Source organism: Colletotrichum graminicola, assembly GCF_000149035.1.
Source record: "Colletotrichum graminicola M1.001 genomic scaffold supercont1.35, whole genome shotgun sequence".
NCBI classification, from domain to species: Eukaryota; Fungi; Ascomycota; class Sordariomycetes; order Glomerellales; family Glomerellaceae; genus Colletotrichum; species Colletotrichum graminicola.
The window spans coordinates 447,788-471,029 of NW_007361039.1; the positions used below are offsets into that span (position 1 = coordinate 447,788).

Below are 23,242 nucleotides of genomic sequence, written 5' to 3' on the forward strand. Positions count from 1 at the left end.
GTCGTCTTGTTCGTCTGCCTTGACTTGTGTTGTCTTGGGTAGGTACTACAAGCAGCAGAAAGACAATGGATAGGGCGGTGGGGGTTGCTTCGGTCTGAGTCAAGACACCCACCACCACCACCACCACCAAGTCTACTACTACTATACTGCTACTACTAGCTTGTAGAGCTTGTTGGGGGGAGGAGGGGTAATGAACCTCGTCCTGGCCTTGGACTTGTGGGCGTCCGCGACGACAGCTCTTGTAAAGGGACCTAGATCTCCAACAGCGATGAGAGGGGTACACAACGTGGGGTACAAACGATGGCCATTTGCTGCCTGGCTCCCCGATTTCCGTCTGAACTTGCTGCAAGACATGCGTTAGGGTAACTTGGCCCGAGTGCACTGCACCCGTCTATCGAACCCTGCCCCCCCCTCTTCCCGGGGCTAAGCTCGCCGGCTGTACGACTGGCAACGGCGCGTCTAAGGGAAAGGGGGGGGGGGCGTCGGCGAAGCTTTGGTGCCTGCGCACGGCGGGGTTGGGAATGATAGGTCTACGTTTTGGCAGTCGCACTCGAGAATCGTGATGATATTACCTCGCTATTCGTAGCCGGGACGGGGGCGGGAGGAAGGGAGGCAGAGGATCACTGGTCGCCCCATGTTGGCTCTTGTTGGCTGTGTGGGATGATATGACGGGACAGGGTCCTGCTGGGGGTTCCGCACAACCTTTGATCTCATGTCCCCTCCCCCGGCAGTGTGTCGGCCGGCCACGGCCCCCTTGGTGATAGTGTGGGGGAAAGAAATATGTGCCTCTTTGATGTGCATCACACCGAAGCCACTCTTGTCTCTTTTCCGCGGATGCCGCGTCGGAAAGGAAAGAAAAGCAAGACTTGTCCCAACAGCAACCCATGACTGAGATTATGAGAACTGAGACCGCATTGTCTGCCTGAGCACACACACACACATCACCCACTCCCGCGCCGGTCCCGTGTCCAACGTCCCCGCCCCTCCTCCCCCCGCGGCGCTTCTCGGGATTGGCCCGCCGGGTGTGGGGGCCCACCCACACCGAGAGGTGGGCATGAAATCCGGGGGGAGTCATACACCGAAGGATTGGTGACGCATTTTGGCGGTGAAGCGCGGCGGTGGTAAATGGAGCTTTTGGGGAGGGGAGTTAGATGCCTAGGATTCGTGCTGCCTACCTAAGTAGCCTTTCGCCATCCCATCACCGGCTATTTTTCTTAAGGAATACAGTTTGTTATTGGAGAAAAACAAACAAAGTCCAAGTGTCGATTATTGTGCCCCCAGGACACGCTCATTTCGTGCTAAGCGTATAGTGTGCAGTGCGTGTACCGCTATCTTGGAAACGGTCTTGGTTTCCGCCAAGTGGTCTGGCCGTGTAAGCCTCATGCAGCGTTCACCTCCATCATCTCGTTAAGAACGCATATTTATTATAGAGATGTCGTGTAAAAGATATCGAGCGAAAAAGACTGGCTCGGATCGCGCATCGTAGGATATGGTATCCTGGTCATCCACTGCAAGGCTGCATATAGCCGTAATATACCTAAGTTAGCACCTTTCCAATGCACGTCACATTGGTCGAATCATATTGTGGCACAGATTTCGGCGTCGAGAGACAGCACGACACCTTTAGGACAGTCACATTCTTGTTAGACGTGGCGGAAATCGTTGTATACTCGAGGCCCTGGCAGACTTTATAATTTTATGAGAAGCAGCGGGGTAACCCGTAGCCTGGATTGTCCACCATGATACACCTTTTGGCCAGCTCTAAGGTTCTCCTGGAGCCCCGTTGCCACCCAAAAAGCAATGACAGTCGAATGTAACGGGACTCGGGAGGGCTGGCCGCTAAGAGTCGCCGTATACAATCGTTTTACTTGCACGACAAACGCCGAGGCGTACCTGGCCTATCCCGACGGCGTAGGCTTAGCCCCCCGGTCCTCCTCGGCGTCGCGCTCCGTGAGTAGGTGGAAGTGGGCCACCCCGCAGTCCCAGAGCTCGCACACCCGCCGCAATGTCCGCGCCCCGACCGTCACGAGCTCCGGGAAGACCGCCGCAGCTGCCGACCAGACAGGGAACGAGCCGCGGGGAAGAACATTTTTCTTTCTTCGAGGGCCAATGGGATATTGGGAGTAACGCACCCCAATGCTTACAGTCTTGCAGTTTTCGGGTGTGATCCGCTGATAAAGACTGCTTATAAACCGATTGCCGCGGGGTTCACGTCCTTTATCGGCGTTGGCCGGATTGCCAATCTGCTCCGTGGATTGCGCAATACGGCAAGGTGGCCTGATACACCCCAATCATTGGGTGTTGGCCTGCGTTGTTGCGAAGGCATAAATGCCGCGCAAGCCATGCTGGTGATTGACGGTTCCGAGCCGGGCTTGCCTGGGATCACGGTGAGATCATCCTTCAGCGACATCATCATCCCGTTTAGTGTCCTTCATCTTTGGAACTTTTCGAACCAACTGCGACGATGACGGTCAAGAGCCCAAACAGTCCTAAGCCACTCAAGGTCGCCATCATTGGCGGAGGTCCCGGGGGACTCGGCGCTGCAATCGAGTTCGGCAAGTTGGACTACGTCGACTGGACGCTTTACGAAAAGAAGCCCCAGATCAGTGAGACCGGCGGCGGCATCAGTCTACAACGACACACCTGGAGGCTGTTGGAGTTGAACGGGACGGCCAAGAACATAGATCCAAATGACTACTTTAGATCTCCTGATGGCACGAGTGGACAGCAACGGTGAGCTCAGCTGAAAATAGAGTTGATTGATGCTGGGATATTGACTCTAGAAATTACAGGAACGGGAGGACCGGGAAGCTCCTAGAGCAGAGCAGTCACCCCAAAGATACGCTGCCGCAGCAGTTGAGCTGCCGCATGATGCGGGCTAAGCTGCAAGCCGCCCTCCTCAAAGACGTCGACCAGTCGCGTGTCAAGACCTCGAAAAAGCTGGTTGATATCTCAGTGCTCCCTAGTGGCCGGGTTCGAATCGGTTTCGAAGACGGCCTCATTGACGAAGTGGACTTGCTCGTCGGAGCTGACGGAATCCGATCGGTGAGACCTGCCAGATGTACCAGCTTCTCAGTCGAGCCTCTCAGCAATCTAACGTATGATGGCAGTTTGTGAGATCCTTTGCCTTCCCCTCACACAGGATCAAGTATAACGGCCAATCCGCGTACCGCACCATCATCCGCAAATCGGAAGCCGAAAAGATCGACGGGATCCCCAAGTCTCCCGTCTTCTGGCAGAACACTGGGGGGAAGTACGTCTTCACCTGCCCCCTCGGCGGAGACGACTTCGAAGTCACGGCACGCATCCGCCGCCCGGCCGAGGGACAGGAGCACGTCAGCTGGGGCCGCCCCTTTGACTTCGCGACCATCGCGTCAGAGTACGACGAGTTCTGCGAGCCCGTCCGCAGAGTCGTACAGCTCGCCGCCCAAGGCGAGACCCAGGAATTCGCCCTGTTCTCGGGTGCCCGGCTGGAGAGCGTCATCTCCCACGGCGCGCTGGCCCTGATCGGGGACGCTTCCCACCCCCTATCGGGCGCTTTCGGCGCCGGCGCGGGGTTCGCGCTGGAGGATGTGTACGCCTTGACTCGGAGCATCGACTGGGCGCAGCGGAATGCCAAGGGCTTGCCGGCGGCGCTAGAGCTGTATGACCAGATCAGGTCGCCGCACTACCGCGACCTGTACGGTGTTCTGGACAACTTTGCCACTCTCAACTCCTCACTGCTGGCCGAGAAACTCCCCGCAAATGAGGAGATTGAGGAGCGTGTGAGAAGAGTGGGCGAGAGCAAGAGTACCTGGATGTACCACTATGAGATAGACAAGGCCGTGGACAAGTTCCTTGGAGCGGCCGGCCCACTTGGCCAGGTCACAGCCGTTCTCTAACACGCAGTAAGAATATAGCAGCACATTAGATAGGGTTGAATATAGGTCCTAGGCGAGCCATCGAGGCTCGTCGCTTCCCAGCGGTTTCGGCATAACATCCCAACCAGGCTCAAGGCCCTTAATCACTGCCGAATGCTTTACGTACTTCATTAGGCCAAAGCCCGTCATGCGCTTTTCAAACAGATCCTCAACCTGGAAGCTTCTTTCGGCAGTCGAGACCTCGAAACCTGTTTTGCCTGGGTACTGGCCAAGACTTCTCAAGTATTTCATCACCCCCGCGAGCGAGACGTCCACGACCCAAGAGCCACCCTCTGTTGCGCGTTTATACAGGGCGGCAGATATCCCAGACGCAAGAAGGAAGCCGGCACCGTGGTCGAGGGCCTGGCAGGGCATAGGCATCGCGGGCTCTCCGGCTCCATGATGCCGCGCTTCCGACACGTTCATCCCGCTGCACGTCTGGACCAGGGAGTCGAATCCGCGGCGACCAGACCAGGGGCCGTCGGGGCCGAACGCCGAGAGATTCGCAATGACCAGCCTCGGGTTCGCCGCGGCCAGCTCTGTCGGGGACAGGCCGCGCGCCGCGAGACTGCCGGGTCGGTACCCCTGGATGAAGACGTCTGCGGTGCGGAGAAGCTCGAGGAGTTTGGCTTTATCCGGAGGCTTGTCGATGTCGAGCCGGATGGTGCGCTTTCCGCGGCCGAACTCTCGATCGACGCGGGGCTGGTCCGGGAGGCTCGGCGACGTGACCCAGAGAACGTCTGCCCCATGCGCTGCGAGCGTCTTGCCTGCCACGGGCGCAGCTATCACGCGGCTCAGCTCTACCACCCTGAGGCCCCTGAGACAACGGTCTGCGCCTTTGGCCATGTGGTCGGGGAAACCTTTGGGCCCGTCCGCGAGCTTTCTCAGCAGGATGGGCTGGTCTGCGACGCAGACCGACTGAGGGTGCCTATCCCACTCCTCGTGCGTGCGCAGAGCATAGATTGCCAGGCCGTGCTCGATGGCGGTCGTCTCCAGGTCGACACTCAGCCAAAGCTTCGTCTTCGAAGCGACGTCGTCGCGGGTAGCGTCCGGGGGTAGACCCAGGAGCTGTAGGGCGCCGAGGCGGTGATGTGGGAAGCCGTCGTGGATGCGGACATGGCCGTCCAGAGTTTTGTGGAGGCCTCCCACGTCACCCCAGGCGGACTGCGGGGTCTCGCCCTCGATCTCGTAGAGCCTTTCCGACCTGAACTCAGCGAGGGCGTGGTGGAGCGGCACCTCGACCCGCGGCAGGGCGGCGACGCCATTGCGGTGCGAGTGAAGGAGAGCGGCTGTTGAAGCCGATAGCGCGATCGAACTCTGCGCGATGTGGCCAACCTTGAACGAGGAGGGGACGGCTGGGCCGGGCGTGGTCTCGAGTCTGATAGCCGAAGTGGCATGCTTCGGCAGCCCGAGATTGGTCCAAAGCTCCTCCACGATATCAGCAGGGCTGAAAGTTGAACGATCCATGGCTCAGATTTGGTTTCGGCGACGGAGCATGCTTTTTGTGCTACTTGCGGGGTTGTCATGGTCATAAAAAGCAACGTTGAGGGGGGGCGGCTCCGGGTCAACGGGATTGTGTCATCGAGGAATGATATGCCTCGGCTGTCGGAGCCGATCATGGACTGTGGCGTAAGAACCATATACGAGGACGTATGTGGCCTTATAATCCTCGGAATTTCAGGTGTAAAAGTGCGTACTGCCGATGAGAAAGGAGTGAAATAAGCTCATTCATTTCATTGTATGTGCTTAAGGCTCTGATCGGCAACAGCGGGAATGTTGGATAACTCGTCAACTTGGATAACGTGAGGGGAAATATTAGTCAGAAACTGAATAAATGCAGCGCTAGGCCAAAAGAGGCCCCTTTTTCATTAGCAGAGTTTGCCTATAAGAAACCTTACTATTTTACCACGTACCTAGATAAGAATAACTTTCTGCTGCCTAAAAAGAGGGGAAATATTAGATAACTACCCCTACTGCTACCTATTTTGTTATAAGGTCCTTATAAGGTGCTTATAACGTATCTAACTATTATCTATCTTATAGGAAAACCTTAGTTACTACTTTATAATAGATTACACCTAACTATTAGTAGTTACTATAGCCTATATTACTATTATTATAACTATAAGTAACTATAGTTAGCTAGTAGCTAAAAAAGAGGTTATTAATAAGGGTAGTGTAATAGAGGCGTAAAGATTTTACTAGTAGTTACTTAATAAGTTATATTATTACTTCTATAACACCTTTTATATAAGCAAAAGGCAGTTTTATATACTTCTAAGGTAGCTATAAAATAACATACTACTATAGTTATTATAATAGTTAATAGTTAAGCAGAAGGTGCTTATTTATCTTTTTATCCTTATAATTTAGGCTTTATAGCAGACTACTAGTTATTTCTTTAAGGTCAGCTAGTTAACTATATCGCTAGTGTTTAATAAGGTTATACTATGCCTTATTACCCTCTATAAGGCGTACGTAAAAAGGCTAGCAGAAAGTAAAGTCTTACTTAAAGTAAAGACTAATAAGAAGTAAAAAGAATTTACTAGCTATATAGGTGTTATTAATAGGACCTTAATACCTATGTACCTCCTAGATAACAAACAATTTACATAGTAAAGTCATAAGGGTACTATTTTATAAAATGTCTTTATAGTAGTCCGCTTTAATAAGAGCTTCTTATACGTGCTTACTAGGGCTAAAGGATTAATCCACAATATAAGCCTAATCTCCTACGCCTTTAACAAAGGATTTAGTGTCCTAGAGGGTTAATATTTCCTTATAGATACTAGTGTTAGTATCACAGGGATCGCGATTAATATAGCTACAATAGTATTAATTAACTATTAGTAGCTAGGTGAAGATAATAAGAAAGGAAAAGAGAAGAGGTTACTGCTATAGGTATTTGTAGTGGTGTAAGTAAGCCGCTAGGGTAAGTCACGTAATAGTAAATTACGTAACTATAGATTAGCTCTACTATTAGATAGTTAAATATCCTAACACTAGTAACTTTCTAAAGTAAAAGAAAATTACTATAAATAGCCTAGATACTACCTAGCAGCTAAAAAGCTTAAAAACATAATAAAAATTAAAAGCCTAAAAGTATTTAATACTTTTTATCTATATAATCTATTATATAGCTTAAGAAACCTATCCCTCTATACTAATCTAAACTATCCTATTTCTAACTAGTTATTCTAGCGCCTTATTAGGTAATAATTTAGTAAATTTATTAGTAGGATTATTATTACCTTATATCTATTATACCTTATAGACCTTATATTACTTATATAACTACTAAAGGGCTATAATATTAATTATAAGCCTTTTCTTTTTTATAGTCTTAAGCTTAATAAGGTACTTATAAAGTAAGTATAAGTTAGTATAAAGGATTATTAGTATATATAGTAGCTTAAGGTAGTTAGTAATTATTATAATAGTTATACTAAGTGTATAAGTAATATTAGCACTAGTAACTATACTATAGATCTTAGAGGCTAGTATACTTTAGGTAACTTACTTATACTTTATTAAGCTAAAGTAAATAATATTACTAGTTATAGTAAATTTATTACCTATAGTAGTACTTATAGGTGTCTTATTAGTAAAAATAATAATAAATCCTAGCTATAAAGTAAAGTCCTTATTATTTATAAATAATCTATTTATAAAGATAAAAAGCTTTATAGATTTAAGGTTAAGTAAATAAAATAATAAACTATAGTTAAGGTTATTTATTTACTATATAATATAATAGTTAAGTGCCTTAATCTTATTTACGTTAGGTAATTAGTATTATACTATAATAAAGTAGTTAAAGCACGCTTTAGGCTAGTAGACTAATATAATATATACACTATAGGCCTATTACTTAACGTACTACTTAAGTGCTTATAGAGATTCTTTATTAATAAGTTAAAGTCTCTTACCTTAGCCTTTTTATTAGAGAAGGAGCTTCCCCTTAGTAGTTAGAGATACTACACTACTATTAAAGGTAAGTAGGTTATTAATAGTAAGGATTTACTTCTCCTTAGTAGTAAATATAGCCTTAGTAAGCTTATTAGCCTTATAGGTAGAGAAAGATTTATCTAAAAGGGTAATAGTATTATTAGTCTGTATACTAATAATCCTAAAGTCTAGGCTCTTTATATTAGTAATTAGTAGGTATAAATTAAAGGTTAAAGTCTTTATCTAGAGCTTTTCTTTATAGTAGTAACTATATATTACTTACTAGTAAGTGCCTGCCTTTATAATACTATATAATAGCTTTACTACTTATATAATAGTGCCTTTTAGATAAAGGTCCTATATCTATAATAAAAGGCGTATAAGAATTATATAATTTAATAAGGTAGTTAACTATATATACGCCTAGGTAATATTATATAACTAGAGTAAGAAATTATTATTATTATAAATAAGGGATAAAGTAAAAGTAAAAATAAGGCGCTAGCTAGCTTACTAGATTATAAGTAACTAGGTAAGAATTACTTCTTTACTATTATTAGTATATCCTTAGATAACTAGGCAGGATTTCTTATATAGTTTTTTATTTTAGCCTTTTACCTTATTAATAATCTATAATTTAAATATTTATACTTTAGTATGCTTATTCTTATTATATTAAATAAAGTAAAATACCTTATAGGTAATAAGCCCTTTAATCTTAGTAGTAGTTACTTACTTAAAAAGCTTCCTTAAGGTAGTAATAATACTCTTTTTTTATAGTTTAATTAATAATAGTTAGTTAGCTTCTTTTTTTATTAAGACGTATATTATACTTATAGTAGTAAAGAAGGCAGTAGGCCTAATAGTAAAGCTAGTTTTATTAAAGAAATTAATATACCTCTATAGGCAGCTAGCTTTTTACTTTAGCTATAAGTATATAGTAATAGTAATACTATTATATATTTCTTTAGTAGGTATAAGAATATTAGTAAGTAATAAGGCTACTACGCTATTATTATTATTCTCCTTATTACCTTACCTACCTACCTTAGAGAGTAGCTATTATTACTTATTATAAGTATCTTTAAGGTATAGTTTAATAATAGTTAAATAAAAAGTTTATAGGCCTTAAGGGAGGTTAATAGTATAAGTAGTTCTATTACTAGTAATAAGGTAAAAGGGGCCTTACTAGCCCTTTTTCTTATACTAGACGTAGACTATAGATTAAAGCAGAAGGGCTACTATTACAGTAGTATTTAGGCTATTATATATAGTTACTACCTTATTAACTTACCTTTTTATATAGATTTAGTAAATAGCCTCTATTACTTTTCTTACTACTTTAGCCCTTTTAAGTAAGGTTAGTAAAGGTAGTAATAAGTTAGAGATTTATAGGTAGGCACTAAAGACTAGTAGTATAAGTACTAGGCTATTTAGGCTAGCTATATTATTAATTACTTTAACAGCTAGCTAAAGGGTAACCTTAGGTGTATAGCCCTTACTATAGAGGATATTATATATATATTAGAGGGATATATAGTATCTTTTAACCTTACTAATACTATTATAAGCTTTAATTAGTATTTCTTTAATATTAATATAAAGTAACCTTACTAACTACTTAAATTTACTAGCGTAAAAGTTTAGGCTAGTATTAGTAGTAATCTAGTTAGGTAGGCTAAAGTAGACGTTAATCTAGTATATCTAAAGTGCCTCTTATATATACTCTATAGTAATATTTTTAAGTAAACAGGCTGCTTAAAAGGATATTATAGTATTAACTATATATAAGGCTAAGTAGTTACTATTAAGGTAAATAATATTAATAATAATTTTATAGTTAAAGTTATATTTATTATTATATAAAGTAAATTTAAAGTAACTAGGCGCCTTTATATTTATCTAGTAGTAGTAGTAGACCTTAGTTAATTTCTTTAAGGCTGTAATCTTAACTTTATTACTAGATTATTAGAGAACGTAATAAAGCCTTTTAACTAATAAGTAGCTAAAGTAATAATAAATTTACTATAACTTAATATCTATAAGATAGTAGTAGGTAATACTTTACTTATATTAATTAAGTAGTATCTATATATAGCCCTATTTATAGACAGTAGGCATAATAGTGTTACCTTAGATTAGCTTATTAGTAAGGTTATTAAATTTAATACTATACTAATCTATATCTATAAGGTAAAGTAGAAACAGGGTGTTTAATAGTATTATATAGAAGGTTAGCGTACTAAAGGGGGTTAGTACGTTAATTACCCCTTATAATTTAAAGTAGTTACTACTACTAAAGCAGATTTTTACTTTACCTACCTATAACTTATCTATAGCTAGATTTCCTTTTATTTAGTAGCAAAAGGTAAGATACTACTTATATCTAGCTATTAAATATTTAGCTAAACTAAAGTTAGGTATAATACTATAGAATAAAATAAATAAATATTACTTATTAAAGGTAAAGACGTCTGTATTAAGTAGCTTATTATTATATAGATTCTTATATAGGGAGTTATCTTTTATAAGAAAATAAGTTATAGATTAGTTACGTAGTAATAAGAAGAGAGCAGGCCTATTAATAGTAAATAAGTTAAAGAACGTTATTAATATATAAAATATAGTACCTAATTTTTTATCTTTATTACTTTTTATATAGTTACCTTCCTTATTTAAAGTAAATAGCTTATATCCCTTAAAGTTAGTTATAAAGTAGTTAAAGGCTTTAGGTAAAAAGTCTATTAGATACTACTCTTTATACTTACAGTAGGCTTATTACCTTTTGTCTTTTAAGTGCCTTATTAACTAATAGTTAGGCTTACTATATATATAGCACTTCTTTATAAATAATAATAAAGGTAAAAGAGGTGCTTATTACTATAGATTACTATTAAAAGGGCGCTATAGTGTAAAGTTACTATAGCTATAGTCACGTTAGCTAAATTACTAGTAACTTTACTAGCTGTTATAAGTATAGTTAGTCTAGTATTAATTATTTACTTCTTTAGTTAGGTATTAACGCGTAAGTTATTTAAATTATATTACGTTACTAATTACTAATTAAAGCTAGCTATATATACTAGTAAACGTTAAAGATAGATTAAAAAGGGTAAAAAAGTATTCTTTTATCCTATAGCAAAAGTTAAGTAATTAGTTATAGAGGGCTATATTAGATAAGGTACTAATCCTTATAACTGTTCTTATAAGGGTAGTTACTCTCTTAATAAGTAACTCTAGGCATTTAGCCTTACTTTTATTTAGATTATTTAAGATAGTCCTTATTAAATTAGTCCTTTATAGCTTAGTAAGGCAGGCCTAAAAGGTCTCTTTATTCTTAAAATTACCTCTTATTTATATAACTATAGTAATAAAGTTAGTCTAGTTATAAAAATAGTTAGTATAGTACTCTATAGCCTTACCTTTAAGTATAATAAAGAAGGCGCTTATAAAGTGCTCTTACTAGATCCTAGCCTTTACGTAGTAGTTATAAAAGATTATAAGCTTTAATTTAAGTAACTTATATACCCCTCTACTATACTTTATCTTATTAGGGTATAATTTAATAAGGTTAGTAAGCTAGTAAGTTATAAGTAAGGTAGTAGTAACTAGTATAACTAATAAGTAAGGGTAAGCGTTACTTACCTACTTAAATAGTAAAGAAATAAAATTTAGGTTATTATATAATAAGGCTAGATTAATAGGCCTTTATTAACCTTTCTAGACTTAAGTAACTTATACTAAAGGGGTAATAATATAAGAGGGGCCTAGTTAATCTTATATTAATATTATTTCTAGTAGTAGGTCTATAATATCTTATATAAAGTTAGGTTTATTAATCTTTAAGTAAAAATCCTTACTTTTTTTTTTCTTTTCTTTAATATTCTTAAGTGTTTACACCTTTAGATTATTAGCCTTAAGGGTATAGTAGATTTATTTAGTAACAGTTAGTAACTTTACTATTAATACCTATACGCCCCTATATATTAAGTAGTCTTTAAATTTAATAATAGTTTTATAAGTAGTACCTTTAAAGGCATTAAGTAACTATTTTTTAAAGTCTTTAGTAGTATATCTTTATAGCTATTAACTATATAGCTATATAAAGCTATATTATATTATTTAAAGTATAATAATAGTGCTTAAGGCGTTATATTACTTAACTTAGGTAAGGCTGTTAGGAATATTAGCTAAATTAGTTATACCTTATAGTTATATAATAATAAAGGGCTAGCTACACTTTAGGATAGGATATAGATCCTTAATATCTTATAGATAGATATACTTCTTTACCCTAGCTAGCGCCTGTAGTTTACTTTACTTTTTACTTAGTCCTTCCTCTACTATTATTACCCTCTATTAGCCTTACTAACCTCTTAATTATAGGCACTTACTTCTTACCTATAGGGTTAAAGGTAAATCTATACGTTAAAGGAATTACTACTATTAGTATAAATAATAATAAAATAAGTAAATAAATAATATAATATAAAGAGGTATAAGTAAGAAATAAAGTAAATAAAGAGATAAAATAATAAATAAATAGATAGTAGTAGATAGCTCTAGGGAGGCCTTACGCTTTAGTAATATAAAGACATAGCTCTAGAGAGGCCTTATAGTAGATCTTACTTAAAGAACAAGAGGAGACGTATACTACCTCTAAAAAAAGACATATATAGACCTTACCTTTTAGTAAGTAAGATACTATAGTTAAAGATTTTTAAAAGAAGAAAGGTAAGAAGTTAAGGTTATATACCTTACTTAAGGGTAAATAATAAGTAGTCTTCTTAAATTAATTAGGATAGTAAAGTTAAGTAAAAGTTATATTAGTTACTAATAACTATACCTTACTTAAAGAAGGAGAGAAAGTAAGGAGGATAGTATAGTTATTAATAGGTATTTAAAGGATAAGAAAAAGTAAGTAAATTAAAGTAATATAAGTAACCTCTACCTTTTTTACCTTACTTAAAGAACAAAAGAAGGCGTACTTACTAAAGGTAACGCTTAGCTACTAACTATCTAGTTAAAGAAAAGAGTTATAATTACTATAGGCTACACCTAGCTAATAATATAATATTAAAAGTATATAAAGGTAAGGTTAGTAGAAGCTATTTATTTATAAATACTATATTAAAAATAGATTACTTAAGTAGTTCTTACTTAACTAGTTTATAGCTAGTTTTACTAGTAAGATCTTATTTAGATAGGAACTTATAGAAGTCTGTTTACTTATAATCTTATATAGGCTGTTACTACTATAATAAGATAAAAACTTAATAAGATAAAAATCTTAATAATTAGAAAAAAAAAAGGTTAAAAGATAAAAAAAAAGAACTTAAAGAAACTTAAGTATAAAAAAAAGATAATTATACTAAATACTATAAAGGTTATTAGTAAGTAAGTAGTATATAAAGAAAAAAACTTCTTTAAAAGTAATAAAGTTAATAGTAGTAATAGTAGTTATTATATAGTAAACGTAAGGCTTAAAGGGTTATTTACTAAGTATTATAAGACCCTAGGTACTAATAATCTTTAGGCTAGGTAGCACTTTAATACTTTAATCTAAGCTACTATAGTAAGTAAAGTATTATAGCTTCTTCTAATAATCCTTACTAATCTATAGTAGTAGTAACTATAAAGTTAACTACTAATTAGTGTTAGTATTATAAGGATTATAATTAATATAGCTATAATAGTATTAATTAACTATTAGTAGCTAGGTAAAGATAATAAGAAAGGAAAAGAGAAGAGGTTACTGCTATAGGTATTTATAGTAGTATAAGTAAGCCGCCAGGGTAAGTCACGTGATAGTAAATCACGTGACTATAGATCGGCTCCACTATTAAATAGTTAAATATCCTGACAACTAGGTTTAGTAGATAAAGTAGTATTATACTTCCCTATAGTTAAACGTGTTATTATTTATAAGACTAGAGAGATTCTAGGCGACCACTAGAAACAGCAGAGGAGCTATATAACTTATACTATAGTCGCCTTTACGTTATAGTTAAGTAGGTCTTTAGCTAGTTAAAAAGGAAGTAGTAGATCCTTAGTAGGCAGGCGCTAGAGTATAAGGTTATAACCTAAGTAAAAATTATATATATAGTTACAGCCCTATATAACTTCCTTATTTATTATTACTAAAAAAGAGGTTAGTAAGGGGAAATACCTAATAAAGTTAATCTTATTATAATAAAAAGTAGGGCTAATTAGTTATATAAAGGGTAAAGTAAGGTTATTATTTACTAACAGACAGTAGAGGAGTTATAGTAATAGTAGTAAGTAAGAAAGTAAAAAAGTATAGTTTTTTTTATATACAGTAGTAAGTAAAAAAACACTAATAACTAGTAACTATTTAACCTATCTAACTACCTTTTTTTAACCTATCTAACTGCCCTTTTTTAACCCTCTGTCTGCTAGGCTATAACGCTAGTAATATACACCTTTTTTATCTAGTTATTTAGTAAGAAGTTCTAATACGCTACTTATAATATAAGTAACCCCTCTAGCCTTATTACTAACGTTATAGATATAGTAAGATAGACTATAGGATCTACCTTACTTTTAAACCTTACTAAGTTAGCCTATGTGCAGCTTATCTTAAGCTTTATCTTAACCTCTAGCAGCCTTTCTTTTATATCTTTATTCTTTATTACCCTTATGTTATAGCTAAATTACTATAGTAATTAGCCTATATATATATAGGCTTTAGCGCCTAAGGGAGCTCTGCCTTACTTTTAAATTAGTAGGAATAAAGATAGTAGTAATTATTACTACTAAATTAGGCTTAAGGTAAGATCTATTAATCCTAATAATAGTAATACTTAACTAGGCTAATTTAATAATATATTATTATTAATAGTGTCTTCTTCCTTATTATTTATACCTTCTTTATTACCTAAAGAATCTAGCTCTTACACTAAGTTATCTATAGACTAAATATTCCTGCCCTTACTGTATATATAGCTCTATATCTTATAGTATAGGCCTAGCGGCCCTATCCCTCTTTTAAATACCTATTTATACTATAGGTAGTTAGTAAGAAAGGCTTCTTTAGCCTCTTTAGCGCAGAGGACTTTACTGTTATTAGTAAAATTATTACTTAATTTATAGGTAATACTTACCTAGGTTTTATATCTTTTCCTCTTAATATTATACTTATTACCTAACTACTTACCTATTATAGTATTATAAAACTAGTACTATAAATTTATCTGCCTTATAAGCTTATTAAAGACTAGCTTTTATATAGCTGCCTTATAGGTATTTAGCTTATAGCTTTAGTAGAGGATAAGAAGCTTAGTTATAAAGCAGTAGGTTAAGTTAGTAGTCTATAGCGTATAAGCCCTTTTTTTAGCTTAACTAATATTTCTAATAGATAGTTACATACTAGTGCTTTTATTAATTAAAGAAGGTATAACCTTAGCCTTGTTACTTATACCTAGCTGCTTAACTCTTTACTGCTTTAGCTGTAGCGCTATAATTTTAGTTAAGTCTTTAATAATAGGTATAGTAATAACTATACTATTATTATTAATAAATAAGCCCTCTTCTTCTTACTAGTTATTTATTATGTTATTTAATAATAATAATAATAATAATAATAACTTTACTTATAACCTATAAAGTATAGCATTAATAGTATTATAAAGAGGGGTAATAAAGCTTATCTTATAGGCCTTACGCAGCAAGAAGAAGGCAGTAAGGTAAGTAATTAGGCACAAGGGTAGTAATAGTACATCTTGCAGGCCAAGGTTTTACTTTAAGTTGCTTAGCTAATTAAAAAGTAGCTCTTATTCGAAGTACGGGCTGTTATCTAACTTTCCCACCGTTGCCGATTAGAGCCTAATATCAGCTAGGTGACGATCTTAGTAGACGCATCGTCCCGAAAGGCACGTATAGCAAGATTTCATCAACAGATACAGCTTAAGCGCCGAACCTTGGGATGGAAGATTGAGTTCCTCTACAGTTTACGTCATAAAGCAATACCCCTGCCCGGCTAGAAGGGTGCACCGAGTAGTATGTTAGTGTAGGTTAGGGTGCTGTTATCGGAAAATTGGTGTGATTCCATTGAAGGCAAGAGTCTATACCTGGCGACACGAGCTCGTCGTTCAACAAAATGATAGATTAGTGCAAAATTCTCAGACACAAATAGCTGCCTTCTTCCGCTTGGAAGTCCACATCTTGAAGTCTAGCCTTATGCCAACGTAAGCTCACAAAAACATCAATCTGTACCACCTCCTTGCACTGTTTAGCCAAAATTACAATGTCGTCCTTAATCGAAGAACAGACAGGACTTCGACATCTACTGAGGACTATTTGTCCAAAGTATATCAGTGTTAAAGAAGCCGGGCTGATCTGCAATCAATTTCTCAGCTCGCTTGAGCTTGACCGACAAGTCCTCTGGAGCGGGATGGAGCGAGAGAAAGCACAAAAGTGGGCGGATACTCATCAGAGACAGACTCTAACAACAGCTTTGGGTCCATTGAGAGCGCTAGAGAAGTCAAAGGGAAGGAAAGCAAGAAGCAAATTTATGAAAGGCGCGTCGGCCATATTCTCATGGTTCATATCCCAAGGCGACAGGGTGGTGATCCTATTGCCGCCTCCCCCCAACCAGTTCCACCCTTCTGGCTTGACAAGTCTGCAAGACTTCGAAATACCCATTATCCAAGGTCTTCTCCGGGACGGATCCGTCAAAAGAATTGATGTTATTCACCCGGACGCGACAAGCGAAGAGGCGAGGAATTCGTCACACCAGCTTTGGCCGTGTGACGAGACCAAATCCTGGATCGATCGTTTTGGAGTTGGGCGTAAATCTCGTGCCTGGAGAGCTGTAAAGTCTGGAATAGGTATGCTGAAGTATGACCATATGTAGCTGGTTGACGTCAAGGCTGACCATACGCCAAGAGACACTTGGCAACATCTTGCGAGGAATATAAGTGTGCTCTGATAGTAAAGCCTAGGTAATTCTGGCGAAGACCTTGACGTCTTCTCCGTCCGTAATGGGCCAAACGGGGGCCAAGTCAGAGAAGGGAAAGAAAAAGAAGAAAAAGAAGAAGACAAAACTCACACAATCTGCGTAAAATAACCAAAAACCCGGCATTGCCACCACCACCAAAGTCAAGGTCCAAGAATGGCTCGAAACAGAACAAAAGAAGACGGAATAATAAGGTGCGGTGAGTCTCAAAACCTTACTTGGCTTGATAACGACGTCTACGTATCCAATTCCATAGCGACAGGCGAACAAGTTCAGTGATTAATGTATACGATTGGAATGGCGTGTCTCTAACGGAGACTTTGGTTGTTACACCCTATAATATCTAGTTTTGATAGGCGTTGTCATTTATCAAAAGCTTTTTGACATTTGGGATGCGTACTTTATGAGAAATGTTGCTGGGACAAATACACCTTCAATTCAACCTAGCTTTGTAACCCTACCGCGTTCTCCTCCACTGAGTTGTGCCGCCTAGCCGGTGAGAAGGAAAAAAAGAAAACCCTTATCATGCCAAAGTCTATCAACCCCGCCACTCACTCACCTAGAGCACCGAATAGAAAAATGGGTCGATGGCGACACCATTCTCTAGTCAACCAATGGGTTGACTAAGTCGAATCTTCATTAATTATTATTACCTGGTTATATATGATCAACGCACGGACGTTCGGCAACAAAATTTCTTGCTCCAACATCACGCCGTTGAGTCACATATTCCGACGTCGAAGCAACCCCGCTGCCACTGTCGTCTGGCCTTTATTACTCCAACATTCGCTTGTACAGGGTTTCACTGCCTTGCAGTTTTGTTCCACATGGCGGACCTTCTAGAGAGCCAAGATGGCCGGCAGGGCCACGACGACAAGCAAATCAGGGAAGATGTCAATGCGCCTCAGCTTCCAGCAGCTAGCCTACATGGAAAGAGCTTCGTGCAGAAAGTCCTTATGGCGGGACGGGTCGAGGAGGGTGGAATACAGCCCATCCCGCTCGAGGCCCGGACAAACACCAAGTACTTCAATGCTTTCACGATTTGGTGCTCAGTCAATACCAACATCCTGGCGTAAGGCTCTGAGGCTCAATAGCCCCGAAACTCTGCTGGTCCTTTGTGCTTACTTTTGTTAGCATCACATTCGGTATGCTGGGCCCGGTTTCCTTTGGACTCGGTCTCCGCGATTCGGCACTTGTGATTCTCTTTTTCAACCTCTTATCGACCTTGCCCCCGGCGTATCTGGCAACTTGGGGCCCCAAGACAGGCATGCGGCAGATGATCCAAGCTCGGTTCAGTTTTGGGTAAGCCAATAGGTTACTCGGACTAGCATCTGTGATGCCGGGTGACCACATAGATCGGCTTTCAAGACTGGCTAACCAATTTCGTGTAGCTATTACTTCGTATACGTTCCGGTCGTCCTCAACTTGGCAACCCTTACCGGATTCTGTGTCATTATCTGCGTGATCGGAGGACAATGTCTTTCAGCAGTCTCAGAAGGCGACCTGTCAACCGCAGTTGGAATCGTCTTGATCGGGATCTCAGCACTTTTGATATCGTTCTGCGGGTTCAACGTGCTGCACTTCTACGAAGGCTACGCTTGGATGCCGGCTCTGGTCGCTATAGTCATTGCCGTCGGCTGCGGCGGCGAGCAGCTCAAGTTGCAAGCTCCAGCCGAGCCGGCAACGGCATCTGGGGTTCTCAGCTTTGGTGGTGTGATCGCGTCCTACATGATCCCGTGGGCTTGCATCGCGTCCGATTTGACGACCTACTTTGATCCCACGAAGCGACTAGTATCGTAGGTGCCAAAAACCCTTGTCCTCAAGACTTGCGCTTACTCTCTCCAGCCACCGCATCTTCGCTTACAGCTATCTGGGACTGCTCGTTCCGACCATTTTGCTCATGACCTTGGGCGCAGCTATCGGGGGTGCCATGAGCAGCATCCCCGCGTGGCAGGACGGCTTCAACAGCACGCTGGTTGGTGGTGTTCTCGGAGCCATGCTTTCCCCAGCTGGCGGCTTTGGAAAGTTCATCCTTGTCGTGCTCGCCTTCACAATGCTCGCCAACATCTCTGGCACAATGTACGCCATTACTCTGAATTTCCAGACTCTGATCCCTTCGTTCCGACTGCCACGATACATCTTCTCGGTTATTGTGACTGCCATCATCATTCCGATCTCAATCCGAGCGGCTCACGACTTCTTTCTCAATCTCGAAAACTTCATCGCGCTCATCGGCTACTGGTCGGCCTCATTCGTGGGAATCGTGGTCGTTGAGCACTGGGTTTTCCGCCGCGCAAACTACAACATGTACGAGGCTGTTATCTGGGAAGACTCCTCGAAGTTGCCATGGGGTCTCGCCGCGATCGGTGCTGCCGCCCTGAGCTTTGCGCTGGTCATTCCCTGTATTTCCCAGGTCTGGTTTACGGGTCCTATCGCAGTCACAACCGGAGATATTGGCTTTGAGGTTGCCTTCGTCCTAAGTGCTCTTCTCTACCTACCTCTGCGTTATGCCGAGCGAAGACTTGTAGGCCGATGAGGCGCCTCGTCCATCTATAAGAAAGATTGTATCCGACACGTGATGGAGTTGTAAAGTGAAATCAGTCATCCTAGTAGACCTTAGACTATTCATCAATATCACAAGCATTGAAAAAGTATTTTTACTAAATGTTCCATATCAAATAGATCGATTCTGTCTTGATAAGCTCAGCACCCGACCTAGTCATCTCCGCAAAAGCTAAGCCTGGCAGTGATGCCTTGATTACAGCGCGTGTTAAAGGGCGTATTCATATGCATTGAGGGCACCACCATTTGTGACACCGCCCCAGCGCGAGACTATCTATCAATTACGCAATCCCAAGGCGATCCAGCCCTCACTGCGATTACGAAAAAAGAAGGAAAACTAGGCGTTGTTTAGAATGTAAGACTACCGTACCCGTATCCTCTCGAGAGTTTGGGATAGTAGCTAGCAGGTATCCTATAGCAGCTAGCAGATATGTACAACGCTAAGCCTGATATAGAAAGCAGTCAGTCTATCTACCTCCTGACACATCATCTCGGATCGTTCAGGTTATCCTTGGATTTATCATCAGCGCGTGGTTGATCATCCTGGTCCTCGTCGCTTACTGCACATTTGCCTTTGATCCATGCGCGGACCCTTTCTCAAACACGAATGGGGAGAACAGCTCAACGTCTTACACTCCAAATCCGGTCGATGAACTTGTGGCCAGATACACGAAATATTTACGGATAGGCAAAAATATCAGGGGAAGCCTAGCTGAAGACGCATTCCACAAGGTTGGCTCCCGAATACCCCTATCCCGATCCCTAATATTGTCCTGTTACTTACGCACTTAGTGCATACTCTCCCTTGCCGACACACAATTGATCACTGGTCTATCCATCCTCGTGAGCGGGTACTTGTCACTCTGGCGTGGTTCAGGCCTGAGTGCTTATCATTGGGAAATGGTAGTATATATTGCTTGGTTTTCTAGTGTAACCCATCTGTCGGCTCTTACATTCTTGCGGGCGTATCTTGCAAAGCACTTCGACGGACGGCTATGGCGTCTTGCTCTTTTGTCTGTACTTCTTATCCTCCTATTCGTGGCAGTTGTACCGACCGGCCACATTGAGTTCCTGGGCCATGAAGGATTTGGCGCCAAATCCATCGATCTCGGGCTGGCAATATATCCTGAGAACTGCGATGACTTTCGACATAACGATTCACTATATTACTTGGACCGCCACAAATCGTATGATGCGGTTGATGCAGAGTTATTGATAAACGGCACACTTGGCCTCAAGAACTGCACCATTTCAAACGCACCAGTCTTTTCTCTTGAACGGCCTGAAATCGTCAATTCTATTCCTGATAAGCGTATCGTACGGGCCTAGGTATCTTCAGATCTATTCATCAGCTGAATCTGTTGGAGTTCTTTACGAATCACCTGCTTTGTGCTTCTTCAAGTGGGGTATGAACAAATCATCTAAAGCATACGTTTCTATGGTTTTATCCCGCATTCTGCTAGTATAAGGTTTTCTCATCCGAGTTGCGAAGACCTTTAAAGGCCCGGGTCAAATTATGTCACAAGGCATCCAAGGTGCATTGGATCGAGGATACAATGCTTTAATCCACAAATGGCAACAATGGCTCAGCTGCAGAAAGTCTGAGGGGTTAATAGTCCTTGGAATGGTCATTCTCCCCTTTCAGGCATCACTGTACTGCACAATTAGAGTGGTTTTATACCTTTATACGTCTGTGCTTGCTGAGGTATGTATCTGGACTTCCGATGGCAGCCAAAACAGATCTAAAATGCTGATTTCAAAGTCTTATAGGTCTACCCCGTTATATTGTCAGCTATATGGGGAATCATGAGCATCAATTTGCTTAAGGACCTCAGAAATATCGATACATATGAAGAAGACGATGACTGGACATTTGGACAGATCATTTCTGTTGCCCTTTTTTCATCTTCGCTGCTCCCTATATTCGAGTTGGCTTTCAAGACTTTCTTTGACGCTAAGCAGTAGGTTCAATACAGCCACCAGATCACCATTCCCTGTTCTAACTCTTGATTCAACAACACAGTCCCTCGTTACAAAAATATTACTTCACCAACTAGCTCTCCTAACCATCAGTCCTGTAAGCCAGTCTTTTTGTTTACACTTTCTACTAGCTTTAGTAACAACAGTATAGCGGAGACCGTAAGCCCTAGTGATCCGTTGTCGGAAGCAGAAAGAACACAAGATAACGCTATTTATGAAGGCAACACCAGCCTTACGCACAATATGGAGCTTCTGTCCTTGCACCAGGACCACCAGAGTCCATGTCTAAATGCCTCCCTGAATATTGGTAAGCAAAAGCCGTGGAGTTTTATTGTGAAGGGATTCCTTGTTCAGAGAATCAAACAAAAAAGAAAACAAAAAGACAAGAATCATGCTGATAGGGTAATTGGGGCAATACAGTACAAACTCGTCCATTACTCCCAACATCTGAGAGAATCTCTTGCCAAGAAAGTCAACTTACCGAACTTATTAATCACCAAGCACTCTGCAAAAGCTTACCTGCACGTCGTCTTCAGGAAAGTGCCAATGCCTTGACTGAAAGTTGGACATTTTCTATTCTATTCATAATCAGCAGCCCCTCAATAATCGCCACGACGTTATTTTTCATTTTCTTGGAAGATATAAGATACGAAGGACCCCTAGCAGTTGAACGCTTCATGGCACCCGCCACAGCAATGGCTTTGATACCATGTTTCATCCAACTGGATATATACATAAAATTTCACTTGAATCACTGTACAAACTCCATCGCACGGAGAGTTTTGTCGGTGACATTCGGCCTTTGGATAGCAGTTGTGGCTATTCTAAGTCTCCTATATAGTATCTTTACCGCTGTTGGGGGCTCAGCTTTGCTATCTGGCTATATTTTGCAGTTCCTTGTAGGCCTTTACGACTTCATCTGGCTCAAAAAGCAAATACGTAGTCAAACTCGGGTATAGCGTGGAAGGAAGGATTGATTTTGAATATCATACTTCTAAACTCGGTTAGTGTAGAGGGATGAATCAGTTGGCTGCAAGGTTCTAGGCAAAGGGAGAGAGCAGCAAGAAGGGATCCGGTGTTATTGTGTAAGAAAGGGAACGACCGATCATTATCATAACCAATGCAAGTGCAATATACAGACAGTCATTCCTATATCCCTACCTACCCTATTATTACTATTATTTTTATGCAGCTATTTCTATAATATCTCGGTAGCTATTAGGATTTCTGAACACATTTCTTGAAATCAGGTCTACAAACTAGCTTAGTTTCAACTCGAGGCTTATGACGAAAATGTGGACGCACGGATGGGCCCGGTTCACGGAGGGCCTCTTACCGTGGTATTACTTGGCTTGGCAGATGATCGATAACCCATACGCGATCATCATTGTATTGTCGTACTCTTAAAAATCCAGATCATGGCCGCATCAAATATTTAACGCTCATCTTAGTCGCATTTGATCCAGACCTAAGTCAAAGGCTAGCATACTACTAAAGAATATCTCCATCCATGTTATGTATGAGTATTGCAAAGAGCACTTGATCTCTTCAATCTGTCTTCTCTATTACTGCGAGACCTCGCTAGAGCCCGGATTGATATTCACGATATGACTTGTTTGTATATCAGGCTGGCGCGCGGCCAGTAGCCAATGGTCACCTAGCGCCATAATACTACCTGACATGGAATTCCCAATAGACAGGTAACGCACAGATGTATTCAAGTTTATGACACATACGATATTGAGTGACAACATATGCCGTAAACCATAGCGGGAAAGGTTGATTGAGCGGCACATGGAGTCTTTTACCTATACTGAATCCGGGTGACGTGTAGTGAATAAGTTCAAGATAGTGCGGGTGGAATCCTGGAGCCAGT

At 40.7% G+C, this 23,242-nt stretch overlaps 5 protein-coding genes across 5 annotated transcripts; 4 read left to right on the forward strand and 1 right to left on the reverse strand.

Moving 5' to 3' along the window:
* Positions 1-2,464: 2,464 nt before the first annotated feature.
* GLRG_08043 (uncharacterized protein) lies at positions 2,465-3,881 on the forward strand (the record flags this gene model as incomplete). The annotated part of the gene is made up of 3 exons (XM_008098728.1): positions 2,465-2,733; positions 2,793-3,045; positions 3,111-3,881. 3 exons carry the CDS (start codon positions 2,465-2,467, stop codon positions 3,879-3,881), a joined length of 1,293 nt encoding a protein of 430 aa, XP_008096919.1.
* A 48-nt stretch (positions 3,882-3,929) lies between these two features.
* GLRG_08044 (CoA-transferase family III) lies at positions 3,930-5,366 on the reverse strand (the record flags this gene model as incomplete). The annotated part of the gene is made up of 1 exon (XM_008098729.1): positions 3,930-5,366. One exon carries the CDS (start codon positions 5,364-5,366, stop codon positions 3,930-3,932), a length of 1,437 nt encoding a protein of 478 aa, XP_008096920.1.
* A 10,789-nt stretch (positions 5,367-16,155) lies between these two features.
* Positions 16,156-16,722, forward strand: GLRG_08045 (uncharacterized protein; the record flags this gene model as incomplete). Its single annotated transcript, XM_008098730.1, has 1 exon — positions 16,156-16,722. The coding sequence occupies one exon, from the start codon at positions 16,156-16,158 to the stop codon at positions 16,720-16,722; it is 567 nt and encodes a 188-aa protein (XP_008096921.1).
* Positions 16,723-17,651: 929 nt separating this feature from the next.
* Positions 17,652-19,360, forward strand: GLRG_08046 (NCS1 nucleoside transporter; the record flags this gene model as incomplete). The annotated part of the gene is made up of 4 exons (XM_008098731.1): positions 17,652-17,896; positions 17,959-18,126; positions 18,216-18,620; positions 18,670-19,360. The coding sequence occupies 4 exons, from the start codon at positions 17,652-17,654 to the stop codon at positions 19,358-19,360; spliced, it is 1,509 nt and encodes a 502-aa protein (XP_008096922.1).
* Positions 19,361-21,192: 1,832 nt separating this feature from the next.
* Positions 21,193-21,443, forward strand: GLRG_08047 (uncharacterized protein; the record flags this gene model as incomplete). Its single annotated transcript, XM_008098732.1, has 2 exons — positions 21,193-21,347; positions 21,410-21,443. The coding sequence occupies 2 exons, from the start codon at positions 21,193-21,195 to the stop codon at positions 21,441-21,443; spliced, it is 189 nt and encodes a 62-aa protein (XP_008096923.1).
* Positions 21,444-23,242: the final 1,799 nt, after the last annotated feature.